The sequence below is a fragment of the Macrosteles quadrilineatus genome, unplaced genomic scaffold, assembly GCF_028750875.1.
Source record: "Macrosteles quadrilineatus isolate MER2022 unplaced genomic scaffold, UCM_ALF_1.0 Scaffold_2__2_contigs__length_208266976, whole genome shotgun sequence".
NCBI classification, from domain to species: domain Eukaryota; kingdom Metazoa; phylum Arthropoda; class Insecta; order Hemiptera; family Cicadellidae; genus Macrosteles; species Macrosteles quadrilineatus.
In genome coordinates this window covers 19,184,420-19,206,433 of record NW_026542595.1, presented here as the reverse complement: position 1 = coordinate 19,206,433, position 22,014 = coordinate 19,184,420, and the positions used below count along the sequence as shown (strand labels likewise).

The 22,014-nt window shown below is 35.0% G+C and overlaps 1 protein-coding gene across 2 annotated transcripts in view; it reads right to left on the bottom strand.

The window, feature by feature from the left end:
• Nucleotides 1–20,818, bottom strand: part of LOC128985905 (actin-interacting protein 1-like) — a 59,844-nt gene extending 39,026 nt beyond the window's left edge. For both annotated transcript variants that reach the window (XM_054405882.1, XM_054405881.1), the window contains exons 1-6: nucleotides 20,713–20,818; nucleotides 13,132–13,253; nucleotides 12,005–12,095; nucleotides 10,265–10,412; nucleotides 5,127–5,307; nucleotides 1,481–1,636 (exon numbers count right to left, since the gene is read on the bottom strand). In XM_054405882.1, the coding sequence (XP_054261857.1) occupies nucleotides 1,481–1,636; nucleotides 5,127–5,307; nucleotides 10,265–10,412; nucleotides 12,005–12,095; nucleotides 13,132–13,253; nucleotides 20,713–20,728 (714 nt within the window). In that variant the 5' untranslated portion in view covers nucleotides 20,729–20,818. The remainder of the gene's footprint in view (nucleotides 1–1,480; nucleotides 1,637–5,126; nucleotides 5,308–10,264; nucleotides 10,413–12,004; nucleotides 12,096–13,131; nucleotides 13,254–20,712) is intronic.
• Between the last annotated feature and the right edge of the window lie 1,196 nt (nucleotides 20,819–22,014).

Sequence of the window (22,014 nt, the reverse complement as noted above, 5' to 3'; positions counted from 1 at the left end):
AATAGATGTCTTGGCCAAACTGACTACACTATTTATTTTTGAAAAAAAAAATAGGGATGGACGAGATTGGATTTTTAGTTCGAGACGAGACGAGACGAGATTTTTTATTTCTCATAAAATTTCGAGACGAGATCGAGACGGGATTTCCCTTCTCATACACAACGGGAAATGCACGTTCAAAATGTTTACCTGATTTTGTAACATTGTTAGATGACTGTTTAAATACAAAAATAATGATAATAGGCAAGAATATTTACAATCTTTTATTAAAAAACATCAGCATAACATTTTTTGTTTAATCACGCCTAACTTATTAAAAATGCCTACGATTAGGAAACATAGTGATATCATTTAGGATAGAGTTCAACTTATCCTAAAATAAAATAAATCATAAAATAAAAGCAATATTAATTTTTATAAAATAGTTAGGTACTTGTTTTGACTTTTTATAGTAATAAAACATTCCTCACACTGCTTACACTTAACAAAACTTCTAAAATGTTATTAAAGTAATATTATTAAAATAATTAAAGTAATATTTACATTTAAAGAGTTAATTAATAAGAACGCCTTCGCAAAGGAAACGCAACTACAACACGCTCCTGTATTGCGGGTATTGCATTGACTTTCTGCAGGCGTTTTTAATTTTTTTTTTTTTTTTTTTTTTTTTTAATTCTTGTCTCGATAAAAATCTCGGCCCAAAAAAAATCTCGTCTCGTGTAACGAGATTTAAAATTTCCCGAAAATTTCCCGAAATTTCGAGACTTGACCATCCCTAAAAAAAAATTATCTTGATTCGGCCCAGTGATTCAGTAACCTCCACTATAGAAGACGATTGTTTAAAATACTTGTGAACAATATTTTCTCATGTTGACGTTATTAAAACATAAAATACCTAAACTCTAACATTGAGACATAAACTAAACATTAAAAACTTGACAACGATAGTTGAGTCCGGACATGTCATCCGAGCAATGTGTCCGTATGGCCACAGCAGTTGTCATGAGTCAAGTATTTAATTTATCTCTTAATGTTTGTGTGCAAGTATTTAAAATGTTTGTGTGCAAGTATTTGATATTTTGAAGACCTGAATATCAGCGAAGCTAGTTGTTTATTCTTGACAAAGATCTAAAAAAGACAACAAAGTTGCCAAATTAATTGTCATGTGGCCGTAGAAGTTGTTACTGAATCACTGGACAGAATCAAGAAAAAATAAAATACTGTAACATTTTGTCATTCAAGACTAACAGTTTAAATTACATAATTTTTAATTACAGTAAAGATCAACAGAGAACAATAAACTTGATGAATTTGACGTACTTACTACTACCTTAAAAAGCTGCCAAGAACTACTATCGGGGAAACTTTGCAAAATCTTTTTTTTTATTTTATTTATAACACTTATACATTTTTAATTAATAATTTTAATTTTTATAAATTAGTTTTTGTCATAAATGACAAACAACCAAAAATCACTTACACCATAAACTCCTCCTTTATGAGCTGGATTGCCTACTTCACCAACCAAATCAGCTGACGTTCCATCATAAATGAACACTTTGCCGTCAAAACCTGCAGATGCAAAATGGCTTCCATTGGGGGAGTAACGAACTGCTTGGACAAATCTTGAATGTTCCTGAAACAATTTGCAACATTAAACCAAAACCCAATAAAAACCCATCCAACAAGTATAGGAATATGAAGTAAGTTTTCTATTACAAACTTTATTGATTAGCTTAATTAATGGCAATGACAAACAAATTTTAACAATCAACCTTTGTGATTACCACCCATTTTTATACACTTTGCTGCTTGTTTTATGATATCCAGTATTTTATTGTTTAGCGTCTATAGTATAAAAGAGGCTGTTAGTTTATATTTGGATATTTGTTTGAATATATATTTGGCAGTGATGAGCTCAGACATTGCTCGATCGATGGCCACGAAGCTTGGTACATCCATGTTTCATGGGGTAGGTTTATACACCATCAATTTCATCAACTTTCAGGGCTTAGCTGAGCCACGATACCCATGTCAGGGATTTTGAAAGACTTTAAGTAAGGTTTTTTTACTAACAAAACATATAAAAGTAAAATTTAAAACAGGTGATGTAAATTAATGTTATGTTTGGTTTAGCTATTGTTTTGTTTATATAAATACTAGCTGGCCCGACAGATGTCGTCCTGTCCAAATGTGGTTTTATGTCAAATGCTCATTCATTTTCAAGATGAGCTCGTTCGCATCACCCAATCACGTCCTGGTTAAAGTTCGTTTGCTACGCTTTTTCGCCTTTAGGTTGGAGCTCGCTCGCTGCGCTCACTTGCCTTTAGGTTTAGCTCGTTTGCTAGCTAACTCACTTCTAGGTTGAAGTTCGTTCGCTAGGCTCACTCACCTTTTGCTTGCAAATTAGCTGTTGTCATAAATTAAAAGAAAATAATAGTGCTGCACCCTTTTGGTAAACCTATTAACTTTTTAATGCTATTGAACATAACAGAATCAAATTGTTTAGTTGAACCAGCTGTTAAGATTCTTTGAATCCATTTAAATACAAGTACTCATAAGCTTAACATGGGGAAACTCTAGAGCCAATGGGGCGGAGCCGATTGGACGGATCACGAAATTGGTGGTGTATAAACCTATTCCATGATATTCTACACGTATGTACCAAGTTTCGTGGCAATCGGTCCAACGGTGTCCGAGATCATAACGTTCAAACATACAAACATCCTCTTTCATAAATATAGATTTGTTTCTTGGTGCCTTGAGGTTAATGAATTAGACTTTTGCATATATATTTTAAGTGCAATACACTACGATATATAAAACGCTGGTACAGTAATACATATTACATAAAGAGATCTTGGGTGGACTATGTTTTAGGTAAGGTTAAGAAGTTTTTGTTATTTAAACTTATTAAAATCTTATTTGGAAGTCGATTTATTGGTGTGGTCGGTATAATACCAAAGTACCGAAGATGTTGATAGGGTTAGTCATTGTCTAAACAAATAACTGTGATACCAGGAAAACGATAGGACAACCATTCAAGTGTCTTTGAGCACAAGACATTGATGCCTGATATTGAACTTATACAAAATGATACAAAATATAATAGAAAATGCACAATATCAGTGCACCATAAGAATAATATTTTAAATTTTATTATAAACTAGCTGTGTGCCCGTTCTACGCACGGGGATCTTATAGTAGTCAGTTGAAACCTTATTATACTGTATAAAGAACAGCAGTTGGTTTGCATATTTTCAGACCTAATATAATATAAAGAAAAAGCAAAACTTATACAGTAAGACATCTGTTAAATTGAATACTACTGTAATAAATAAGGTGCAACACTAACGATAACTAATTTGTAAATACAGTATCTGTAAAAGTCAGCTCGTATTAGTCTTGTCGAAAATACCTTTAGCCATCAGTTTTTAATCAGAAGGAGAAATGTCAGGGTGCATGAAGTGTGTAAAGGCAGGGACAAACATGGTGAATATCACCACTATTTCCATTCCTTGGGAAATACGAGTCTCGGTTTATGGATTACACAAGAATGTTGACTACAATGTTTGATTACATATTTAGTTTGGTGAAGATTGATTTGGAGAAGCAGACAACTAATTGTAGGAGACCTTATTGGTGCAGAAGAGAGACTAGTATTAACTTTTCTATTGTCTGCAGTTGAATGCACTCCAATACCATCTGAGAAAAACAAAATAATTTGTTCCTCGGCTGTACGCTGCGCTGCACTGCACTACGCTACCCCGAAATACACTACTAGTATGTCATACCTCATTTCAATGCATGGTTTTGATTTAAAACATGTGCTGCACTACGCTACGCTGTCTGTATGTTTCTAAGCTCAACACCGTTTGCTATTTAGGTTATCAGAAAAAGCATTCTCAGTTAATGAAACAAAATTTATAATTACTGTAATATTACTACAAGTATGAAATTTTTATATAGGGTATTACTGATTAAATCATCTGAAAATTAAAAACTAATCCTTAAACCTGCAATGTATCAATAACTTATAAAAAATAGTGATATGTCGATCTCGACAATTCAATAAATATTAGTCTCGACTAAAATTTATTGTATCTCCGGACAGAGACACCTGAAAAAAAGATTCTTAATACTAATAACTAATAATTTTAATTTTACCAAATTTTCTGTAAGGATTACTACACCAACCCCTGTCGTTATGTACTTTCATACAGTATATAATTTTGAAGTTATGGGTTGTTTTTCCAGTGGCCTACAGTAATAATTCATTTGGAAATTTCAAAAATTTCACACAGCCAATTCAAGTTTTAAACCCTTCGAAACACATTAAATAAATACCACATTAAAGGTAAATGAAGATATTACAAAAACATAAAAATAAAACTTTATAAATGTGCTATTTAGAAATTTTTGGTCATGCCAAACTCGAGGTTATATCGTGATCATCTACCACAGTCGTAGAGACACCATCATCGTTTTCCGAGATAACTTGAAAATCCTGAACATGTCTCGTCGTCACCCGCGGTAACGGAAACGTAATCGTTGTCTCCTGCAATAAGGGTAAAATCACTAACAAATCCCACGGCTGTTTGGACATCATCATCGTCTCCCCCGGTCACGGAAACGTCATCTTCATGTGCAATCGAGGCAAATTGAAAACTCCCGGTACAATACGAAACTCACCCATAATTCCCAGTTTTCCAGGTAGGTGGCCACACTGTATTACTATTACAAGTAACAACTCACACTGTGAAGGTTAAATTTACTGATAGCCAAGATAGGGTTCAAATGCGACCTACACTAATATGCCTAAAGCCTAACACCAAGTTATAAGTTACTATAGTCAGGTTCCTAACATGAACCAGTCAACAGCAAACCAGAGTACACAAGTAGTTTTTAAGTGTCAGCTGTCCAATTTTAACCTTAATCAACTTAAGCAATATCCTACCTCCAAATTTAAGTCAATCCAAAGTTCCGGTTCCAATCTCAATTCCCCATTCAATCGACACTGAACAAGTAGCAACAAAACCCAACCAAGCCGGCCATTTCGTTCTCAGTTGGTTCTAAAACCGACTGACAGAACGACTAAAACTGGTCAAGTGAAGGAACTTACTCACCTGTTTAGTCATTTTGAACTTGAAAGGGGGTCCTTCAAAGACACCAATTGTGTTGTCTTCACTCCCAGTTACAATCCTGAATGGTCTGGCAGGTCTAAAGTCACAGGAATTGATGGGCTTTGACTGCCCAGATATTTCACCAACTGAAGTTCCAGTCTCAGCCATAAAGACATGTCCAAATCTATAACACAAGACATTAAAAATCGTCACTGCATTATCAAACTAAACTAGAATATGTAACATTAGATAATACTTGCCCAATACAGTGGCGGATCCAGCCAGGGGGTGTGGGGGGTGCCCCCCTTCCTCGGACATAAAAAATGTTTAACTATTGGGGAGGCCTATCATGTAATAATGTTGGGCTTGGCCTACACTCTTGCCAAATAATTAGTTAAGGCAATAAAGTAATTACTAAAATAATTACTCAACTGACACAAATTGAAAAATTTATGTATTTTCCCAAACTTACTTAACCCTGCAAGTTTATTCCACTTTAGTAACTTTTATTTTGAGGAAGCAGTCACATTCGACTGAATAAAGAACATTTTGTCTACTTCAGAATGTGTTGTACTAGATCCACTTCAGTCCATATGAACTAGATTGAATCCGTTGTGGCCGTAATCTGATATTCTAAGCTTTATTCCACAACCCGCCTTAAAATTACACTTTAGTTGTATAATCAATGGTTCTGACATTGACTTTAAATCATATGTATGTATTATTTATTTTCTTTTTATCCTATTGTAAATTTTGAAGCTCGTTTTAAGCGTGTTCCATAAGTGATTTATGTACCCAATATTTATAGTCAATGGTTTCGTATTAGTGAGGTTTGAGAGTGTTTACCAAATGTATTTTTCTCAATTTCTTTTTAAGGGGAATTATATTATTTGTGCTTTATTCTTTAGTCAAGATACTACAGGCTAGCCTAAGTGTATTAGGTTTCTAATAGATAGTTTTATTTGGTCAAGCAAGAGTTTAAATAGCATTTTTGATATTAGCCTCCAAATTATGTTGAATGTATAAATTGGTGTAAATACCAATTTATATAGTTTGAATAAGTTAAAAAGGAAACAAATCAGTAAATTGCCCTCTACGTAAAATGGTAGGATCTAACCTTAAAATTGTCTTCAACATCTCCCGCAATCGCATAGACATGCTATCCTCTCTTACGATTGCAGGAAATTTTTAAACAAACCTGCTACTTCGAAGACATAATTGTATTGTTGCGGATTTGATAGCATAACCCGTGAACACCAAGACATCATCATCGTCTTTTGCGTATGCGACAAAATTCTTAACAACCCCATGGGTGCTAAGACATTATCATTGTCTACTGTGATTTCGAGAACATATTAACATCCCTGTGAACGCCATGACTCGTTATCATTTCCTGCAAACCGGACAATACCCTGAGCACTTACTACGATTGCAAATGTAACAGGCTAAAATAATGGTAAAATTTTTTTTGTTAAATATCAACAATAGACAAAATATAGACAAGCAAGACAAGTATTGAGGCAAATACGATTTTAATTTCCCGCTTCCTCAACATGCACAAGCAACTCGCGCATGCTCCCGATTCTCGCGCCTGGGCCTGCGCTTGCCAGTCGCGCATGCTTACAACTGCCTCGCTACACAGAGAGTCCGTGGCGACCATAGGACAGTCACTTCCATACCTGATACCGACCCGACTAGTCGAACTTCAAATAAGGTAGGAGAACGTCTCCAATTTTGTTTCTAGTACTTGCATTGACATTAATTTCATTGATATATATATATAATACGCTAAGCCGATTTTTGTAAACAGAGCTCCTCCCTCATTTTTGAACCTATTTTGATGATTAAAGTGTCCAAAAAATGGCCCTGATCTGTAATTTTGCAAAGTGGTTTTCATTTGTTGAAATATTTTTTAGTTTGGGCAGGATCTTCCATCAAAGTTGGGTGATCTCCTATAAGATTAACATGGCGGAATCTAAATATTTAATTGAAATTTTGTCTCCACTAATTTGAGAGAACTGCTGGGCGTAGAAACATGGTAGAGTAGTCTAAAGAAAGGTCTCGGTTTGTAGATGAGCCATCAAAAGAAAAACTAAGTAAATTTTCTTGGGGCTCTGCAACAGAGGCCTTTAAAGTTCCCTTCCCAGATTTGTTTTTATTATTGTCATATGGATAATTTGTCACTACTTTTTAATGAAACAGCTGTTAATATTAAAATTGTATTTTAAACAACACAATCATAGGGAGTTACTGAATTTGTCAAAATTATGTATTAGCAATGTTTTTTATCTAATTTTAACATTGATTTTCTTCTGCATCATGTCATGTTTTGTAATATAACGTTCTATTACGAAATTAGTGGAAAACCGCAATATCACAGTAACATTTAAAACTATTTCTTATCGAGTTAACTTATATCTATTGTACGGGTTGGTTTCTGCCTTTTCTTACCACTTTTGCCTATATTTTGTCATATTATTCAAGACAGATCAATGTTATTAAGCAAACGAAAAAGATTGTGCATGTTTACTAGCGCTACTCAGCAACAAAACCCATTTAATTTATGTCTAAAACGTGTCTCAAAGTGCACCGAGCAGCAGCCTGAATAATACTATGTAACTTACCCAAATAGTAACATAAAAAAATTCTCAAACTCGATACTAAAAAAAAGTTCAGACCAGAGCCATTTTAATGCGCTTGGATTGTGACATTTATTCATTCGGCTTCTATCATCTCTTAACCAACGGATTATTCACCTGCAGAAGAAGTTTATTCTGCTCTTATCGTGTCTAATAACATCCAAACACAGAAACCTTACCCAAAATAATACCTATATCTTGACAGATGATTTGCAGTGGCCTATTACAAACCGTGATCCCCTTAACTTGCCCTTAAGTGGGATTTTTTAAAATAACACTGCACTACGACTGTAAAAAAATGGACACTAAGAGTAATTACTATTTAGGCAGCTGCTGTCACAGGAAGGTCATGTTTCCTTTAAACTAGATCTCATTATCCTTTATAAGATTTGTTGATTAACAATGCATGTAAACGTCGCTATTCACATAACAGAAAGTTTTTTGCTTTTTGGAAATGCAGCATTGCTTTGTCATTTGCATTATTTGTTGCCAATGAAGACGCAGGAACATGAACAAGGCCCCCAACAGTTCAAGAATAAAAGCCAGGTTCACTACAAGTATATTCCACTACACCTAACATTCAAGAAAAATTAAAAACTAATGTAATTGATAGGGCTGAGACAACTGATATCCGCATGCCATGCAATTCCAGATTTAACAGTAACCCAGCGACCAATTAATCAAAATTATGCTAGAGGGTTATTCGTTTGCACAGAAGTACGGTATATGGTGAATGACGTAACAAAGGAAAAAATAAAACTTACACAGCTTTAGGGTTGGGCTCCATTTGAATTAAGAACGTGCCTTCTCAATAAACAGATATTTTTCATAAAAAAAGGATAGATTTAAAAATCTGCATAACACTGATGAAATTGTGGAAGTGTTTACTACAAAAGATCCACCAATACGATTTTAATACTATTTAAAGGTTCCTCCAAAAGCATTATTCATATATTCCTCCAAAAGAGGAGAAACCAGCTAAAATAGTAACAATAACTCCTATTAGCCTATGTACTGTATAAGAAATATGTTATTCATTGAATGATCAACCATATTTTGTAACTAACGCAATAGTCATTATTATTTTAACACTTATTTATTACTCATTAAACAATGCTAAATGCTCCATTTTTTTATAATTTCACTCTATTTATCGCAGATAGATGAATTAACTTCGATTTTGACAGGTGTCACCTAGTATACTTGCTTGATTTAACTTAACGTTGATTGCTTTGTAATAACTTTTGTAAATCATTTGGATATTATAATCCCGTAGCATTTTGCTTAGTTTAAACTTGAATCACACATTTATAGTATTGTTGCATTTAATCAATAGTTGACATATAAATTCTGATTGCTTTGTGAATTGCTTGATTTATAAGTAGCAGATTATTTGCACCGCTAATTCATAAATTTGCCATGTCCATCTTGATCATACAATCACACCTTATCCACCTTGCTTGTGCATTAAGATGTTTGTATTTTAATCTGTATTCACATAGCATCATTCTAACTGCTTTATTCTGTTGTTTAAACCTATCTAACCATCCTAAGACCATTTCCATAAATCCTGTAAAATTACCATATAACCTCGGCTGTTACCACTCAATTCCTTGGAAACCTTCACATCCTTGAGATAGTGTATCTGCCTAAAACCGTTGTTACTAGATATCCCTGGCTTTTAATACCTGTAAATCCTTGGATCATACTATTTAATATCATGGTTTAATCCTTTAATAATTAAATAAGGTTAACGCAAGCGATAGATTTTTGACAACAAACAGGTAACGCAAAGTTACGACCCATTCGTTGTCGACAACCTTTTTGCTGTTCCTTGATTGCTTCCACGTCATTCCTTGCTTAGGGGGGATGATGTGAGAGTTTAGCAGCAAGGGCATAAAGGAATCTCAAGATTGATATAGTAATTTTAAGGCTGCACTACTGAGCCCATCTCAAAAACTCCATAACCATTCCGAAGTTCACAAAAAACCGACCCTGGATTCACCCACTTCTAGCGATTGAACTATCTGTGCTTTGAAATTATTTGACAGTGCAAACAAAATGACACCGACCCAAAAACACTGTCACACAAATTTGCAAAGATCATAATTGTGTTTTTCAATTGTGGCAATGATCATCATTGTGTTTCACAACCGTGGCATAATCTTCACGTCCCGCGCGACCGCGGGGACATTATCGTCTTCCATGATCCTGAAAAAATTATTGTGAACCAAAAGGTTTTTCACCAAATCAGGTTTTTTACAAATACCAGTAAATCGAATCCAACTTCAAAAATCGGTTTTAATTTGAACCCTCAAATTGATATACCTATAGCAAAAATTCGTCCACACAATATGTAAACATTTAAGTGCGCCTACCCCCCCCCTCAACAAAAGTCCTGGATCCGCCTCTGGCCCACTACAAAAAATAACAAAAAAGATAGGCTTATACTTTCTAAAAAATATACTATATAAAGTAAGTTAATGTAAATTATCGCCATACCTCTCTCTACCCTCTCCAACAACAACCATTCTCTGATTGTCCATAGACCAGGAAATGTCTTTGATTGGGCCACCAATCGGTTGAAATTCATTTTTCAAAAGATGTTCCTTGTTGACAGTATCCCAGATCCTCACTTTTCCTGATTGGTCTGAAAACCCCCATATTAGTTCAGAACTTATGTTTGTAATTCAAATACAATAATTTATTTTAACATTGAGAAATGAATAAGTAACGTTCTGTTTGAAAAGGTCTGTATTATTTGTGTTAAAGTGATAAAAATATTAAAGATATTGTCATATATAACTAAAATATAGATGTTGCATTTATCAATTATCAATCATCCTTTTGAGATGGGGATTCCCCCTGCATTTAACCAAGTCCCCACTAGAAAAACAGGCCATGATGCAGCGCGGTCATAGCAACACTATGTCACAGTGGTGGATAGTTGTACTAAAATCTTACCATTAAAAGATGACAAACAGCCAGCTTATTTACCTAAAACATATGGGAACATATGGGAACATATGGCAATGAATTTATCAATGAATCTATCCAATAGTGTGACGTCATGGATCCTGCAGCATGGCCTGTTTTTCTAGTGGGGCCTTGATTTAACCCATATATGAGTGAAGGTTGAGTATAATAATGGTGTGAGATGATCTTTGTAGCTTTGTTACCGACTAAGATCAGCTGTTTTATTATTTAAAGTCCAATGATCAGGAACCCCTGGGTCCAGTTTTGAACCATCAAAAAGCTACAGATTTTTCTCAGGATCAATGTCGAACCTTTTAATTTTTAGGGGAGCACTACAAACACCCAGCTACACAGCCAGTTAACTACCAGTGTATCTAGTTCCTAAGTTACAAAGAGTAAATAGAAACAATCGCAACTTCAGTTATGCACGAGGGCTACCTATTCATAAAGTAAGGAACATTAAGACAGCAAATGTATTACATACTTTTGAAAGATGTAAAATATTACTTTTCTACATAGTCGCCAAACAAATTGAAGCACTTATTGTAGCGGTGCACTTGCTTTGAATCCCCTTTGTATTTTTTTGTAAAATTCTGCCCACTGAAATCTTAATCACTCAGTGACAAGCAATTGGAGCTCCTAATCGTCAACAAGGTGTGGTAGGCCTACTGCTAAGTGGTAACAAAGTCTTCATTTTGGGAAACAGTGAAAGTCACTTGGAGTAAGGACTGGACTGAAGGGTTTTTGAAGGGAAATTTGCCATATAAATGAATGAAGGAGATCTTGTGTTCAATTTACGTTTTGAGGTCAGGCATTGTCATACAAGAATCAATCTTTGGACATCAACTTCAATTCAGTCATTTTTTTGCTGAATGCACACCCTTTCAAGAAAGAGCTTTCCTTTATTATGTTGTTTCCGTACACTTTACGATAAATTTCTATAGGTTTTGTTCAAGTTCTTGGCCAACAAAAACTGTATCACAGACCTCACTAAGGAGATATTCAATTGCAGCACACCTTTTCTACTCAGATATTGCAACAACAGACAGTACAACTTCAACACTTCCGCTGTAATGGCTGGACACAGTCACTGGCGAGATGAACACGTACATCTTAATTGAAAGTGTGCAATCAACGACAATTGGGAACGTTCCTCTATTATTGAATAGCTTTCGTAGTTTATTGTTTTTCGATGTGTGTAAATAACAACTAGTTTCACCAGCAGATAAATGTGTGAAATGATAGTATGGCTTATCTACAACTTACCTCCAGAGGCAATGTAGAAACCACTAGGAGAGTACTTTGCAACATTCACAGCACAAGAATGTTCAGTGTATACGTCAGAGATAGCAGGATTCTGAAAAATATTGGGTCACACCATTGAAACTTATCAAAAAACCAATAACACTGTTTAAATCTTCCTACAGACCATTTTAGGTTATATTGTTTGCTAAAGCATGACAAGCCAGTGTCTCATGTGAACAAACAAAAAACTTGGTACGCAAATGATCCTGTGTGAATTTGACAGCAGTTATTAACTACATACCAATGTGGGCTTAAAGCCAAGGTTTAGCAAGGTAAAGAAAACCCCAATAGATTCATATGTTTTAGGCTGACACACTACATATTCTGATACTATAGCGGCTAATTAATACCTAAATGGTGTAAGCAATATATTGCAAAACAGTGCCACATAAATATGTCATCAATCTAGGTGATTCCATCTTAAGAGTTATTACAAGAGGTGTTTCTTAACTAAGAGCATAGTGGGGGTGTAGTGGAGGGTGTTGTGTACCCGCAACGTTGTGGCTCGCTCCTTAATGGCATCATTTATGAAGAAAATAATGCCGTTTGCAGCTTTGTAGCTGAAGCATACGCTTTGCTATGTGTCTTGAATTTTTTTTTCCGATTGAATCTTCTGCCACATGCGAGATAAGGTAGGCCTAAGTGATACGTTTTTAATTGATAGAAACATATTGGCTTCAAGTATTCATCACATAAAGACATTTTTATTTATTTATCACCAAATAACTGAAGTTTATGGCTATAATGCAATGAGTCAGGGTAGGGAGTTAGGGAGTTTAAAAATGGCCATGAAAAGGCATATTTAAGGTATCTTAACAGTGTTTAACCAAGTATTATAGTTTCATCGGGTTTTCTCTCCAGACTAGGGTTGAGTTATGAAACACTATTACAATTAAAGAATGTAGTGCAATAATCCATAGTTCCCTGTAATCCAATATGATCCAAATCTCTCAAATTACCAATTCACATTAACTTGCTGAGAGACAAAAATAATACACAAAAAACATTTCTCCATCAATATAAATTATGAATACAGTAGTACACTTAAATTGAAACTGGCTATTGTACTATTAAAACAATGTACTTACATCAATGTTTCTAATAATAACACTATTTCCATTAGTGTATAAAAAGTTCTTCCCTTTAGGATCCCCTCCTAAGACAATGGGCTGTCCTCGCTGAGTTCTTGGCAAAGTGGCAAAGATGTATTCTGAAAAAATGCAATTCAAAAGGTCTTTAATTTATAGTAGGCAAAAGTTACGTTTAGCTAGGCCTAGCAGAAAATAATTAAGACATGTTAAAAACTAGACATAATACCTTCAACATCCTTATTTTGAGGTTCTAACATCTTACAAACCTGCTATTTTCAAGGTATTATGTATTTTCCATATCCCCCTATAAGTTACCTATTCAATGAGTCGTTAAATTGTTTATATTTTGTTAAATGTTAAAAGGAAATCCTTAAGTTCAGTTATTCACTTTGCTTCCAAGAGGAAAAGCTATGATTTTAAAATCTAAACGTACCTTTTCTTTAATAAGCTACAAAAAGACTCTCTAGTTTTTAGGATGATATAAAATCCACTTATAACACCATACAACAACCGAACATATCAATGTATTTTACGCCACACTACATTATTTTGACGAACTTCCCACGCAAGGATTTAGTCCAGAAAACAGCTGTTTGCCGCCAGCTTATTCAAATGGGGTTTCATTGCGTACTACTGTCATAGATAAATCATACTCCCTTAGTAGATTTGTCATCCTTATGGAACAGCTGAAGCTAATTTTATTGTTTGTTATGTACGTCCAACTGTAGAGGTTATGTTTTGTTTACAATTTTTTTCTTGTTATTTCAGTCATTTAAAACATAATTTAACTAAATAAAACGATTTAATCATAAACAATAACTGGTCTTCTAGTTATATAACCAAATAGTAAAGCACAAATCATGAAAATAACCCTAAAATAATAGAAACAAAATGTTGTCTTCCCCAGCGATCAGTGTGGACGTACATGAACTAGACACAAAAAACAAGCTTCAAAATTTACAATGGGATGAGGAGTCTACTTGTGTTGCTTAGTCTATGCTACTGTACTGCAATGAGTTTTACCGGACACCAATCAGCTGATTATACTGTATTTAGGTGGCAATGAGTGGTTATAAAAAAAAACATAACTTGGTGGTTTAAAAGGATTTGTACGGATTTAGTAGTATGGTGTAAACTATCGTACGTAACTCGTCCAAAATGTGTGTACCGGACTCGTATGGTAATCTCGTACTCGACTACGTCTCACACGGGAACGACCACACTCGTCCGGTAAACACTTATTTTCAGGACTAGTCGTAATATACTATTACCTTACTATTACCTATTACCATGTTAAACTTCCCTATCCCAAGCGTGATGTATTTAACTTCTTTAGTTCACGAGTGATGTAAAGTTGAAAAAACTCACTCGGTGAGGTAATGAAACCCATTTAAATAACATTGAGTGCTTGACTTAAAAAATATACCTCTATGGAGCCAACGACGTTCAACGCTAGAAATCATCTGTGCGCTTGAATGTTATTGTTATGCTTTAAAGTATTTTCCTAACCTAGCTTTTGTTTGTAAAAGAACGTTACTGTTAGAAGATGAGTGAAATGGATAATGAAAAATATTGTACCTAACCCCATGTAAATTGTTGGGTCAGGTAAAATTGTGCAGACTTCTCTATTATCACCCCACGCTGTAATAGTCCTAAATAAAACTTGTGATTGGAATTTCATCAATTTGTTTTTTTTTTTTGTTTATATTTTGTTGTTATATTGCCACCAACAAAATGGGAATTTTAAATTAATTTGTTGTGCTAATTCTTGAGCCTATTTTAGTTTATAGGCCTAAAGGGATTTTGCACACCTACAGGAAAATATCTACAGGAAAATATAACAGTATAGCCCAGGCAAATGAGACATATGTTCCCCAAAAAATCTTCTAAAGCTGGAAAGTGTTTTAATACCTTTTGGGGGTCCCTAATAAGAGTCCTGTGAGTTTGCGACGGATTCTTAACGTCTGCTTAAGTTTTGGAAGTCAAAAAACTATGAAAATTTTGAATTTTTTTTCAGTTTTTCGCTTATAACCTCTAAATAACGAATCCTACGGAAAATGTTGTTTAAGGGGGTCTTTAAGTGCATTGAATTCTGCATCGATTGGTGTTAAATACGTTAAAATCAGCCAAACCGTTTGGCCGCTATAGCTTTTCAAAGTTGGGTCGTTTTCATCAACATGGCCAAAAAGTTGATTATTTGACCAGTTTTCGGCTTACAACTCCAAATCGACGCATGCTATACAAAAATGCACCTGTAGTTAGTTTGGAAAACACAAAATTCTGCGTATATAGGTAATGTTTTTTTCTTTATTAATCAATAACGCCAATTGGTTGTTAGGTACCTACTTTGTATGGTCGCCATTTCATTGAGAAAAGTATTAAAGTTAAAAAGTTGGGAAATTTTACTAAAATTGGTAACAATGTAGATCCTGTCCTTAAAATGGATTATGAATTATTAGATAGTGGTTTATTCCATGGTGATCATCCAGAGGTTTATCTAATAAGATGTGAAGAGAGTAAGAACCCCTTTTTAAGTCTAATATTGTTGTATGAGGTTCCGAAAATTCTAGGATTCATCCCAACCTCCCATTATATACAATCTATCCCTGGGTTCATCTTTCAGTTTTTTGCTTACATCTTCTAACACATGCTATAGAAAAAATGTACAGTCTGTAGTTAGAATGGCAAACTGGCTAATGTTAAATATCCATGTATTATTGAACAATGATATTTACCAATTAAAGCAAGACAAAGAGCATAATTGCGGATTATGGTGTAATATGACCATTGAACAAGTAAGTGCTCATGAGAGCAACGTCTTATTGTGGAGAGCTTTTCCGAGATAGGGGAATCAATGATAGGGATCTAGCCCGATGGTTCGCTGGCAGGCCCATTGCAGTGGATGTTACCCATCAAATTAAGGGATAGTGTGGGATCATCTCTTCAACATATTATCAGCAAGTTGACAATATAAACTCCAGGGATACGGTGGAATCAAAAAGAAATTCATCAAATGGTTCCAGTGTCACAACCTATTTACTGAAAATAGTCCCCTCATGTCAATCAGCTCAGGAGTTATCCCATATGATAGCATCAACTGCTACAAAGCATAGTGAAAAAGGCACAGCTTGCAAGAAAATCGGAAATAGGCAAGCCTATAATGACCATAAACTGTGCAGAATAAAAGGAAGTGGTGACCTTAATTGCGAGCTGTGATGGCAAGATTAAGCAAGATTAAAGAAGAATCTGCCCCCATCCAGAGAGATGGGTATGGAAAATTAACGCCAATTAACTCCCATCACTACGGCTAATCCACCATTTCGACAAGAACAACTCCGTCTACCTATCTCGACTATTGTGTACATGTAAAAAAAGGTTTACATTATCTTGCTCCTTTTGAAATGCAGGGAATGCACTACTGTCTGAAAGACTTGCAAGGGGCACGATTATTATCTCAATTACACCATTTGTGACAAGAAAAATAAGAGCAAGGAATGAATCCTTATTATTAAGATTGCAATGATGAGAAGTAGAGAATTTATATGGTGAAATCTACGAGGACTCCCAATCGTTTTCTCAAAATAGGCTAAATTGTAATAAGACTATGTACATCTGTCACATTATCATCTTTCGTTTATTAGGCTAAAAATATAATTTTTGCTACATTTAATAAAATCTTTCTCGTTGTAATATCTTATTATAGGCTAGTACTAGAATCGCTTAGCATCGTTTTTGGAGTGTCCAGAGATGGGATCGTATAGCCTAAATGGGAGCTTGGGACGAATCCTAGAATTGTTGTAACCTCAGATAACAATATTAGATTTAAAATTACATAGGGGGTCTTGCTACCCATCCCTTCACACCTTCTTGGATAAACCTCTGGATGATTACCATTCAATCACTATCTAATAATTCATAATCATAATTCTACGCCAAATTTTGAGGTTTCCAAACTAACTAAATTCGTTAAAAACCAAGGTAACCTGTAGGCCTACTGCCTTTAAAAGTAAAAGTAGTATTAAAAGTCGTTAACTGCCGTTCTTTTGTGCGATTTATCTTGTGCGTTTGACTCTGTTCCTCATGACAACTTAATTGAGAAATTTAAGAAGTATCAGGGTTGGTACTGATTTTGGAATATGAAATTCCCTGACTTTTCCAGGTTTTCCAGACTGATACTATACTTTTTCCAGGTATACCGTAAGACGATATTGAATAGTCAGAATCAAGTATTATTAGAAAAATGTAGGCCTAAATAGTTTTCTCATAAAACCAATAAGAAAAGAATTAAACATCTGGAATCTGGAAAATAAAGAGTACCAACTAACTTAACCTCACACTTTATGTTCTACTTGGCCTTGACTTGACACTAGCAGATAGACGATACGGTGCTTCTGATACTGATATATATCGCTATTTTTTGTTTGCGATATCATAGGCTTATATCGGAAGAAACATGTGATATTGGAAAAATAACTACCATGCTTGTACCAGAGACAAAAAGAAATACCTACCAAACTAAACTATTAAATGTTTCAACTAACAGGATACATTTTTTTATGAAATCCTACAAGTGCAGTTTTTTTTAGTTTATTAAAGGTTGAATCAGTATTGGTATAAATTCAATGAGGAATTGTATTCAGTATCGTATTGAAATTGAAACGATGAATGTAGGCCTATCCTTCCGCGCATCGCGGTACTAGCAGTGTTTCCATACGTGGGATTATTATCCCGAAAACAGGATTTTTAGAGCATGAGCGGGATTTGAGGGGGATGTGGGATAAAACAGGAGTTTTGGCTATGACGTCCGTTTTTATTTACTATGGTTTATTTTAGTGAAAAACTAGCCTCAATCGAAAAAATTACCTTAACAAAATATAATAGCAATGTTAAAACAACTATTTAAAAACAATATGTCTAATTTAACATTCAGAATTTAACATCAAAAATCTTAAGGGATTAAACGGGATTTCTTAACCCAGTGACCGGGATTATATTCTTTTGGTCGTGTAGAAACACTGGGAGCTCGGTGCGTTCAATTAAAGCCAGTAATCAGAGGGTGATGATAGAATGTCTGTTGATGTTCGATGTTTTTTATATCGATGGTAGGTTCCCGATGTTTTTGTTACATCGATGTTTTCGTCAAACATCGATGTTTTTGACCAAGTATTGAGACGTAGATGCAAAATGTAGCATATCTGTAAAAAATGTAGTCTTTCAAGAGAAATTCCAGATTTTTTCCAAAATTCCCTGACTTTTCCCTGACTTTTCCAGACCAACAAAATTCCCTGACATTTCCAGGTTTTCCAGGTTTTCCCTGACCGTACCAACCCTGAGTATAGCATTGGGGGTAGTGCCCTCAAGGTGGTGCAGTCTTATCTAGACAATAGATCTCAGATTGTAAGTTGGAATGGTAGCAACTCGAGTGCCATTGAGGTCAGATGTGGAGTCCCGCAGGGCTCAGTGTTGGGGCCCTTCCTTTTCATTGTTGCCATGAATGATCTGTATCATTGTGTTTCTCATGACATGTTGTTGTATGCGGATGACACTACTTTGTTTATGAACCATCCTGATCCTTATATTGCGTGTAATAATGTTGATGTGCTGTTTAATGCAGCCTCAGATTGGTTTTCTGGTAATAAGCTAGCATTTAATGAGGGAAAAACACAAGGAATATTGTTTAGCCTAAGCAAGAAAGTACATGAGGTGAACACAGTAAAGTTGTTAGGTTTCACTTTGGACTCTGAACTTGGGTGGAGTGATCACATCGATGCCACGATGCCCTTTGCGTAAAACTTAGTAGAGTCATTTATTTGCTTAGGAGGCTCATGTGTGAAGTTCCCCTTAATTTTGTGAGACTTGCTTTCTTCTCTTTTTTCCAGTCCCACATTTTGTATGGGACAAGGCTTTGGGGTCACTCCCCTCATGTTCAGAAAATCCTGATATGGCAAAAAAAGGCAGTGCGAGTTATAGGCTATGTGGGGCACACTATCATGCTCACTGTAAGCCATTGTTTGTACAGTTGCAGACTATGGCAGTCATAAATGTGTATATTTATCAATGTTAAATTGCAATCAAGTCTGAGGAGTCTAGCTTTGTTTTAAACAAGGAGGTACACACACATGACACAAAAAGCTCCAATAGCATACATTTGACTAGTCATAGGCTAAGTTTGACTCAGAAATGTTTTCCTGTTTCAGGCATAACATTTTTTAACAGCCTACCGATTGAAGTACGGTCCTTGTGTGCCTCTAAATTTTGTACGGTCATAAGAAAATGGTTGGTATTAAATCCTCTGTACAAAATTGAGGATTTCTTTGAGGCTATAAGGGCTAAGCCCATTTCACCTGGAAGGTTTTGCCTGTAACTGGTATGTAAGTTTCTATTTTTGTGTTGCTTGGCTTGCTGATTTGTTTTTTATGCATGGTTTGCTGTGTGAGTTTGCATTTTGTAATTTATTATTTGGAATGATTTTATTTATTTATTTTAGCAGTTAAGTTATTTAATGTATGAGATAAAGCCTATTGTACATTTTGTATTGAATGGTGAATAAAGCTTTTGAATCTTTTTTGAATCTTTAACTTACACCTGGTTTAGGCTATAACTTAAGTTAGCCTACATTAGTTAGGTAAGTTATTAGATACTGAATAATTACCTTAGCTCATCTTGGCCCACAATATTTGTTGACATTTTTTAGGTACCTAGATCATGGTTAATCTTGTTGTAATGCAAATTAAAAATCTTTTTATTTCCCTTTTAGACTATTATCATCTGATAAGTCAGTTTAGACCTAACTTATATAAGGTTGGAGAAAGGCGATGGAAGCCTAGTTAGTCCATGATTTAATTATTGTCAAACGGGGCAACATTGTACAAACTTACTGTTACAAAGTAGCCCTGATCCTTGGGCTAAGTAACTTACTTTGTACAGTACACTCAATTTTTTTTATTACTGTAGGTATGAACACTGATTTTTTGTCACTTAGGCCTACATATTTTGTTAGCCTATACAAATACGGACAATTAGCATTTATCCCAATAAAACATCTTTATAAAATAAAAACTGTGTTAAGAAAATTCAAAAAATTGTGTATCAAGTAACTTAGCCCCGTTTGACAGTATAGGGCTACATTAGATGGTTTTTACATTTTCTCCATTGGGTTAGACAATGTGAGACAGTTAATGCGAGAACCATGATGTAGACGAATTTGCAATACATATTAAGTTAGCCCTGAACTTTTCCACAAACTATAACCTTATTAGGGTAGATAGCCTAAAGTTAACTATATTCTAGACTGGGCCTAGGTAAATAACAATGCTGAACAAGAGGCTTAGGATAGTATTTTAAGAATTTTAACAAAATTTCACAATAGCATGATGATAAACTTCGACAAGTAAAAATCTAATGATTAAACTTAGTCATGTTGTCATGCTAGTTGGGTCCAGCAAGTGCCGGTTCATCAACCACCATAAGGAGACGAAATTTTACTTAGTGCAAGTGACTTCATAAATTTGTATATTTATGTGGATATTTAAATGATAAATTTTGAAAATATATCAAAACAATTAAAAATATACTCACGGTTTGTATATGACATTGTTGACGAATTAATCAAAAAATGTATATCCACACCCACTCACAGACTAACTCTACCTCTGACCACTTCAAAGATTGACATTGACACAAGCTGCAAGCAAGTGGTGAACAGACGACGACGACGAGCCAGCCTTTTATGGCAAGGAGTAGGGTTTCTTTCGTGCCTGTTCATAGCTTCTAATTTCATTTAGTATAACATAGCATGAGCAGTGAAATAATAATGCAATAGTTTACAATGGACAGTTTTCTTGATTTCATTTGTTTGAAAATGAATATTTTAAGAAGTTGCACCAAATAAATAAAATTATTTATACGAATACATGGGAGACCTATGCGGAAGCCCTTTCGTATGGCGTACTTATAATCTACGGGTGATTTTCAATCAATACCATAATCATCCATTATTACGATGATTTTATGTATTTTCCCCATTGAGATTCCCAGTGGCAAGAACTAATATTTAATTTTCGGAACTAAGATACCTTAAGTCTCTGTTCTTGCAGGATGAAGATATGATTTTCCAATATATTTCACCACCGTGTGTGGCATCTTCAGGGAGTCTTGAAGTTATATTTACATATTTATAGAGTTTATACCTATCGTTATATACAGTTTATACATACATCACAAATTGGAACGTTTACGTCACGGCGAGTTCGCGAACGCAAACGCGGGCGCGGGCGCGCGACGCACCGAAACCACTGATCACCCTAGCACTGTCTTTGTCTTTGTTCACTGGACTTTTGTCTTCTGTAACTGTCAGTGAACAAAGACAAAGACAGCGCTAGTGTGATCAGTGGTTCCGGTACGTCCGCTCCCGTGCTCGCGTCCGCGAAGTAGCCGTGACGTAAACGTTCCAATTTGTGATATGTGATACTATATATAACGATAGGTATAAACTGTATAAATATGTGAATAGAACTTCAAGACTTCCTGAAGATGCCACACACGGTGGTGAAATATATTGGAGAATTATAACTTCATCCTGCTAGAACAAAGGCTTAAGGTAACTTAGTTCAAAAAGTTCAACATCCTGTATTGACTTAGGAACACGTCAAGGCACCATCCATGGCCACCTTTAACTCCAGGGGCCCATTTCATAATAAACTACAAATTACAAGTTACAGCTTGTAACTTATTGTAATTTCCATTAGATTTGCATTGGGCGATCAGCTGATTTACTAATAATATTAGCATATTAGTTTGTACTTCATTATGAAATGGGCCCCAGGCCACGGCCTTGTAGAATTTGCAACGTCGCAAGTAGGGTTGTTTAGTGTCAGACGT